Genomic DNA, 8,510 nt, shown 5'->3' on the forward strand with positions numbered 1-8,510 from the left:
TCAACTTGAAAGATCTTTGGAAGGCTTTGTATCTTTTGCGTCACCCACAATCCTTTGCACACCAAATCCCAAATTCACAAACTAGATTTGATGGGAAACAAGTCAGCACTGAACTCCTGCATTAAAAGAAAGTCAGATAATATAAATATATTTTTCCCAAATTTACTTTTAATAGTATTTTCGTGCCGTGGAAACCTTTGTGTAGCCAGCAGACTTACTAGACTTATTCTAGTGTTCTTTGCTGAGGACACAACCTAGCTAGAATGCCATTCAGTCTTCCGTTTGAAAAGCACCCTTTGAGCCAATCACCGCTGCAAATGCCATGTGATAAGGCTAGCATGCTAATTCGCCAAACCTTGACCCCTTGTTTTTTTCCAGTGAAATCCAGGTCGATTCTAGGATTCATGCGTCTAATAATCAAAACCGTCTTTCATCTTCCCTCCCCCTCTATCTCTCTCTGATGCTAGCTTGAAGTGGCCAGTTGAAGTATTAGTAAGCCTTTTTCTTTGAAAAAGCACAAAAAAGACAATCTGCGACAGAAAAGTGATGACAACACTCCAAGGTCTAAGCTCATCACAAAACGACGGAGCCATCCTTTATAAATCCTTATGAATATTGCCGTAAGGGTTGTGGGTGAGGGGCGAAGCAATTCTTGCCAAGAGTGCAGAAAATCTACCGTGTGAGGAAAGAGAAAGGCCTAAATAGTGTGTGAAGAGCTTCCAGGGTTCTTATTACGCTGTAAAATGATGGGGGAAGCAGTTTTGCAACGAGTCAGTGAGGACAAAGAGTCTTAATTAGGTGAGCTCCCTTTGGACTCTGTCATAAACAAAAGCCTCAATCCTAACTTGACACCCCCGATGCACAGAGGGATGCTTGGTTCTCAAGGACAAAACCTACAGGCCTTGCGTAACTAAACTATTGTTGCTTGAGATCGCTACAGCAAAATTTACACTCATGGAAAACAGGCAGAAGTGCAACGAAAGTCCTCAGCAGCTCTCGTCCAACTGTGATGTAATGGTGGGATAGGGTGGGAGGCCAGAGGGAGTGGGGAAAGCCAGCTGTTTCTTTGCTGTGGACATCTGGGCATGAGTGCTGTGGGGTGTTGCGGTTGGACAGATGAATGTTACAGAGGAAGATAGAATTCCTGACAGCCCTCATCAGTCCTATCATCTCTTATTATAATGCTGCCGTCAGTCTGTGAGCTAATTAGCTCTTTATTAAAGTGATTTTGCAGAATATTATACACCTGCTTTGAGATGTAAGCTTGTCAAATATGGAGGACTGTGGAATAAAAAGTAGCACATAGAACAAGTGTTTTGTCAAAGGCTCGAGCTAAGATGCAGTGTAGACTTTTCCAACCTTGTTCTGAATCAACTTTTGTCCTCCAGGAGCCATGTGAATGTACGATACTAATTAAGATATATAAAGCATTCATTATTGACCAAGCACCTGAAGGCCAAGATTTTTGCTGAGTCGGGGGGTTCTACAAGGGTGCCATTGATCCACTTCCTGCTCTGCGGCATTGCTTTCGTGGAGCAACCTTTCACAGAGGTCATTCACAGAAAACAAAGTTAGACCACATTTCTTGCCAAAAGCCACTTTGGTTGAGTCCATAGATCTAAGATTATGGCAACTTTTAATCTTATTATTGGGTTTCAATTTTAATGGACACATTACATTTAAATTCTGTCAGAGCATTTGGAGACAAAGGAAGTTGTGCTAGTCTTTTCTTCCCTATTGTAATGTATATCGAAGTGAAACAGCTGATTAAACTAGAAAAGTGTCGAGCACCAGTGTTTCTCAATGGAGTTCTCAAAATAACTTATTTTACAAGACAGAAACATTAAGCCAAACATAAAAAATAAAAAATGTTTCCCCTTAAAGGTTCAGTTCACCTAAAAATTTAAATTCATTCATTATTTACTCACCCTCATATCGTTCTAAACCCATAAGACTATCATTCATCTTCAGGACACAAATGAAGATCTTCAATGAAGATTGACACTTGTGACAACTGACACTTCAAAAAGTACATAAAGAGATCGTAAAAATAATCCACGTTGAGCAGTTTAGTCCAAATTCTCTAAGACGATGCGATCCCTTTAGATGAACAGATTTATTTTTGCCTCAAACAACAATTGTGGTAAACAAAAGCCCAAACATGCACACTTGATTTGCAAGAACCAATGAGGTTCATAGTCTCATATTACACAGCCCATTTAAGCTTCCACAAGAACAATAAGGTTAATTCTCACTCTTGCATGCCAAGGAGGCCCAGTTGAGCGGTTTATGGTTGCCATTGTGTATGTGAATAAAACCCTAATTTATGGTTATCATAAAGCAAACAAGTCTCTTCAGCAAATTTACTTGATCATAGAAATATCCATATGAATTATGAATTTTTTGAAGCATCAAAGTTTCAGTTGTGTAGCCGTCTGAGACAAAGCTTTCGTCAAAATGACCTTCATTTGTGTTCCAAAGATAAACTAGTCATGGTGCAATGACATGAACCTTCATTTTTAGGTTAATATCCCTTTACAAATTCAAAAATTCTAAAGATCCTCGAAAATTATCATGCAAGTTAATTTCAGTAATTCAACTTAAGGTGAAATTTATATAATGACTGATTATGGCTTACAGTTTATGAAAAGCTAAATTCAACTTTAGAAGTATTGTGAAAAGATTCACAGCTTTAAGCCTTAATCTAAATAACAAAAAGGCTTTAAATAGCTCACTTTGCATGCAATAAGTCTATATATTAGTTGCACCTTTAGTTGAATTACTGAAATGAACTAAGCACTATTTTCAAATTTTTCGAGTTTCACGTGCATATATTGCCAATTTAAAATGTTTCATCAGGTTAAAAAAAAAATACGTTTAAAAAAACCTTTATCAGCATATTAAAATATTAGTCACATTCAATTAAGCAATTAAGTGCCCTGTTAGACAATCAGCCTCAGTGTAATCTTAAAATTTGCACTATATAAATATAGGGACTATAAATTAATATTAAAAACAAGACAGATATGGTTTTGTTTATTTTTATTAAACAACTCTGCAGTACTGCATGACAACACCAGACAGAGAAGAGGACGAGCACATTTATGACATCTCCTCCTTGGCGAGACGGTCTTTCTTGAGGGGTCCCTGTTGAGGAGAAAAGAAAAAATATTTACCAGCTAAATCAAATAAGACATTTACGGCATGTTTTAAAAGTACAGCTTGAGTCATGTCATCAGAGAGTGAACAGGGAGAAAGCACAAAGAGGCACTACTCCCCTGCCTCACCGAGTTTTAATTTTGCACTGGAATGGAACCCAAATCTCAGACTGATTGGCTGAAACAGGTTACGAACAGTGCACTGATGTGCCTAGGATCATGAGTCAGCAGATTTATTGCATTCTTCAGCTAAGGTTGTCATTTCAGGTCAGTTGCAGGCAACAAAGTATGCGCAGAGTCATTCAATTATGATCTCTACAGGATCGAGGTCTAAATGCTACCAATTAAAGCTTCTAAATGATCCAGCCAAGCATGATGCACATCAACCACAGAGCAGCGATGAGAGTCAGGTCAGTCTCACCATACACTGACACACCTGTAGACCTAGGACTCACCATGAAGTTTTTCTTCTCCTCGATGGTCTGGAAACGTCCATGACCGAACTTGGAGGTGGTGTCGATGAATTTGAGTTCGATCTTCTCCTGAGCACGCCGGCTGGTCTGGACCAGGAGAGATTTGCGCAGGGTCAAAACCCTCTTCTTGGTTCCGATCACACAGCCTTTCAGCATGAGGAAGTCATTGGTCACCTCACCATAATGCACAAATCCACCCTAGGGAAACGCAAGAGTCAAGTTTAAAAAGCAACTACGTAGTCTAAAGTAACCAAAAACCACATCAGATAGACATCTACACACTTACGAGGGGATTGATGCTCTTGTTGGACAGATCATAATCAGTAGAGGCGTTGCTCTTAACTACTTTTCCATCCTTGGTGTGAAAGCCCACACCAATCTTGTAGATCTAATAAAAAAAATATATATACGTAAGAGAAGACACGCTCAAAGTGATCCAAAGGACCGCTTAAGTCTATTTCTGAGGCCTCACCTTCTTGTTGATCTCAGTTCGGTGGTGGTAGCCTTTCTGACCCGCACGAGCAACAGAGAAAGCCACACGGGCAGGATGCCAAGCTCCAATACAGGCCACCTTACGCAGTCCACGATGGGTCTTGCGGGGCAACTTCTTTGTGTGCCAACGGCTTGTCACACCTACAGTAACACATCTTTGATCAGAAAAGGCCTCTTTGAAGCTCATTTGCTTATTATATGGCAAGTGTGCAGTCAGAAGGAAGGCAGCATGGGAGTTTCCTCATGAGTTTCGGGCGCCATGCCTGGCGCGATTAATCCATGTCTTTCATCATTATGTGCACAATGCTTGTCAAGTCAAAATTAAAATCATGGGAAAAGACAGATTGTGAACAAAAAGTTATCCACCTACCCTTGCATCCATGACCCTTGGTAACACCGATAACATCAATCATCTCATCCTGAGAAAAGACATTAGAGATGGGAACTGACTGCTCGAGCTTCTCTCTGGCCCAGTCAACTTTATCAGCGATAGAGCCACCATTCAGTTGAACCTCCATCAAGTGGGACTTCTTCTGTCTGTGTGGCAGCAAGCGCATCTACAGACAAAACGAACGTTCAGTAAATCTTCATGACAAAACATCCAATTATATGAAAAGTAACCAGGACTTAATTTTGTTTATGTATACAGTTCTATGTACGCCACAGCTTGACAATGCTCAAATTAAGTAACGGTAACTACATTTTATTAGATTGAATGGAAGACAATTTCAATGGGGGAAGAGAGATTTCACAGGACCTTAAGTTAAAAGATGGTCTACTCCATGGAGTTTGCCTGTAAATAAGCTCACCTGTGTGTGGGCAATGATGCGAATGATCTGGCAGTACTTCTTCATGGAGGCGAAGTCTTTCTCCAGCTGCTTCTTGCCCTCCTCATCTTGCCACCTCTTGCAGTACTTGGTGAAGGCCTTCTTCTTGGACTTGTACCTGAATGTGGTAGATGAGTGCAGGGGAAAAGCACAAAGAAAGGTTGGCACAGCCCCTTCATAGCCTAGAGGGCCAGTGGAAGGAGACTGGGCATAGCTGCTTTGCCCATCCTCATGGTAAAGGGGAGGCGTCGACAGCAATAGGTAATTTCAGCTCATGGCACGGTTTCTAAGGAGCCCTTTCCACCGGCCAGAGGAGCCCGGAGCTCATCAGGGCACAAGGCACCTGAGCGGAGCTGCACCACACCGACACATTAGAATGGCTCAGAAAAACGTGACCGTTTAATCTGGCCAACATCTATCAGCTCCAGACTAAACATGCAAGGAATCATATGTTTTCAAAACCAAGCCTTACCAGTTCTTATAGAAGCGACGCTTGCACTCATCACTGATGTGCTCTGCAAAGATGGTCTTGAAAGAGCGCAGGCCACGTGGGGTCATAACGTATCCAACAACACCCACTACAACCATGGGAGGAGTCTCCACAATGGTCACTGCCTCAACCACCTCCTTTTTGTTGACCTCTAAGAACAAGGACAAGCTAGTTAGCTACAGACAATAAGACTTCACAGATATTAAAAACAAAGCTATATTAAGAATGCAGGTTTAAGACTTGATTACGAAACTGCTCTCAGTACTCGACATTCAGCAAGGGATTAAAAGCCCAAATATGTCCGCCCGTCGAGGATTTCATCACTGGCAGGCACACTACAGGCAAAGTAGAGACTTTTCTACATGAAATAAAATCTGAACACTTAAACGTTAACTCACTTGAGCCTGGTCTGTCAACCTCACGGACGATGTGGGTCATACCAGCCTTGTAGCCAAGGAAAGCAGTCAGGTGAACAGGCTTGCTGGGATCATCTTTAGGGAAACTCTTCACCTTACCACGATGGCGTTTACACCTCTTGCGTGGTAGGAAGCCCAGAGAGCCATGGCGTGGGGCCGAAAATTTACGGTGAGACTAAAAAAAGATGATAAGTTATTTTCAGCATCATATTCCAAAGTTCTGAATGTGAAAACTCCCAGTTTTTTGACATTATCTGTACAATTCCTCAACTGGTGTAATTATGCTGGAGACAAACTTTAAGTCAATTTCGATCATAGAGCAATTTCTAATAGAACAAACGTCTGAAGGGCCCGCTCAAACAGAATGCATTTTCCCTATTCCAGTGCACTACATCTCTCCTTTCCCCAATGTAAACACATGTAACCGTTTCAGAATCTCATGCATGACGAGATGCGCAAATTAAAAAAAGTTAAGTTGAATTGCCCATTACAAGAAAAGAAATATAACATTAGCAAGGAAAAACACATTTACAATTTTACTCTTGAATTGTACTCCATAAATGTTTTCTTGGAGGCAAGTAACAAACTGATTTTAAACTGAACAGGTCACCACATGGGAACATCAAGTCTGCTATTTCCTCCTGGGACCCAGGGGGAAAAAGTTTTTAATTTAGTAGGCTATTTTCTCACTTTATATAATTGTTTAAAGAAACAAATGGAAAAATTCTAAAATATGAATAAAATGTTATGCCATGTCCTCTGTAGTAGACAGACTCAGTAGTAGAGAAGTTATGATTTTTTTTTTTTAAACAAAACTTTGTATAAAGATTCTAAGCTGTCATGAAAAGATAAATTGCAACACAATTTCACTTTATGCACGGTGGTCAAAAATGGCCTTAAATGGGTTGTCCCGTTCAATACAAGGCATCTAATTTACTCATGTTCTTGGGGCAAAAATGTAAAGAAAATAGTAATAATGGGCAACACTTTCATACATAATATTTCCTAGTAATATAACTTTCAACATGCAATTGTCTCCCAGAATGCCTAATTAACATGCTGCCGTGCGCCCTCTACAGTGGACATGAAAATCAATGCCCTGTTTATTAACAAAACCACATTTAGACAATTTTACTGAATTGTTGATTTTAGAAATTGGTCAGATTTTAAGGGACAACAAAATATAATACTTTTCCATTAGTACTAAATTCATTCAAGTCATTTTTAAAGACAAGTCATTTTTAAAACTAACATGTATGGAGAAATTACTAAAATATAAAATCCACTACAGATGACAAGAGACTATTTCTGTGTCCCAGGAGCATAAAAAGCAGCGTAAGAAATGACTGACTGCCCCTTTAACTTGCGGCTGTAAAATTTACTTAAAGGCACTTCAAGAGACAGTCAGGCCCTACAAAGAATCGCGTAAAGAAACCATATTGAGAAAAGTGAAACCCAGAAAAGGCCAATTAACAATCAGAAAGGATTATTATATTATATTAATATATATCGAATACCTAGGTGTTACCAAAAACATCCAAATCGTTTGTGTTAAAGCTCAAAGCAGAGAAGAACGCTGCCATTTTCCCCTACGGTCAATCTCACACACCATGTGCAAAAAAACTTAGACGCAGAGATTATTTACAATCTATAACCACAGAAAATCAGTCGTTTGCCTTCTATGTGTAATATATTGGACAAGATGAATCTAAAATAAGAAGGATGTATTTGATTTAGATTGGATTGTGAAAAAAGGCAGGAACTCACCATTTTGTCCCCGGTCCGTTTGAAAGAGATCGACTGAGAGGCGGTGCTTGCTTTTAAAGCAAAACCGACGTTTAACGCGTGTGCGTCACGGAATACGCGTGTGCGTCACGGCATACGCGTCTCGTAGGTCCACGTTACGATCCTCAAGTGGCGTCGCCCTCTATTGGTGAGCAATACATTGTGCTCAATGTAGATGAAGTAGCCTATACGATATGAAATGTTCACATTTATTCATTCTGTGCCAAAATTAATGTCAAACACTGTAAGAAAATCTACAATATGCAACCAATCTTGCTTAATGTTTATTTTCTTTGCATAATTTTTCTTGCCATTATTAATCTAGGTTGTTGTAGCAGGGCTGAGCGAACATGGGTAGAACTCTTTACTGCCCTAGTAGGCTACTTCAGAAATCCCTTTAAAGGTATGTGAATTAAACGTGGCACAATGGCCTTCTTCATCACAGTATGCTAATGCCTGTTTAGTGCAAGGGCTCCATCAATGTGCTGGTTGTTGAGGACTGTTTGGGAGTGGGACACTTGGGTCGATTACACCTCAATGACACATCTGTACCATTTGCTTCAGGACACGTGCTTTCTACTACTATTTATCGCTACTACTGTTTTCTTGTCTTGTTTGGTCCCATCTGACAGCTTATAAACTGAAATGAAAAGTGGTGAACATAACAGAGAGTATCCTAATGTGCAATCCTACTGCTTAAACATGCATTAAGGAGAATGTTAAATGTTCTTCTCCCCCTCTTGATCACCAATCATTTGCCATATCTTTTGGTTTCCTATCAGTTGGCTTTGGTGTTGGTATTCCACTCATGTTTAACAATGCTTTGCTCAGGGTATAAGAAGGAAAGATATCTGTTGATCAAGGAGAAA

The 8,510-nt window shown here is 40.0% G+C and overlaps 1 protein-coding gene across 1 annotated transcript; it reads right to left on the reverse strand.

The window, feature by feature from the left end:
* Positions 1 to 3,027: 3,027 nt before the first annotated feature.
* rpl3 (ribosomal protein L3) lies at positions 3,028 to 7,846 on the reverse strand. Its single transcript, XM_079630911.1, has 9 exons — positions 7,624 to 7,846; positions 5,839 to 6,031; positions 5,423 to 5,591; positions 4,933 to 5,068; positions 4,494 to 4,680; positions 4,104 to 4,264; positions 3,918 to 4,019; positions 3,614 to 3,829; positions 3,028 to 3,147 (listed from the first exon to the last, which is right to left on the reverse strand). The coding sequence occupies exons 1-9, from the start codon at positions 7,624 to 7,626 to the stop codon at positions 3,103 to 3,105; spliced, it is 1,212 nt and encodes a 403-aa protein (XP_079487037.1). The 5' UTR covers positions 7,627 to 7,846; the 3' UTR covers positions 3,028 to 3,102.
* Positions 7,847 to 8,510: the final 664 nt, after the last annotated feature.

The sequence above is a fragment of the Phoxinus phoxinus genome, assembly GCF_949152265.1.
Source record: "Phoxinus phoxinus genome assembly, chromosome: 1".
NCBI classification, from domain to species: domain Eukaryota; kingdom Metazoa; phylum Chordata; class Actinopteri; order Cypriniformes; family Leuciscidae; genus Phoxinus; species Phoxinus phoxinus.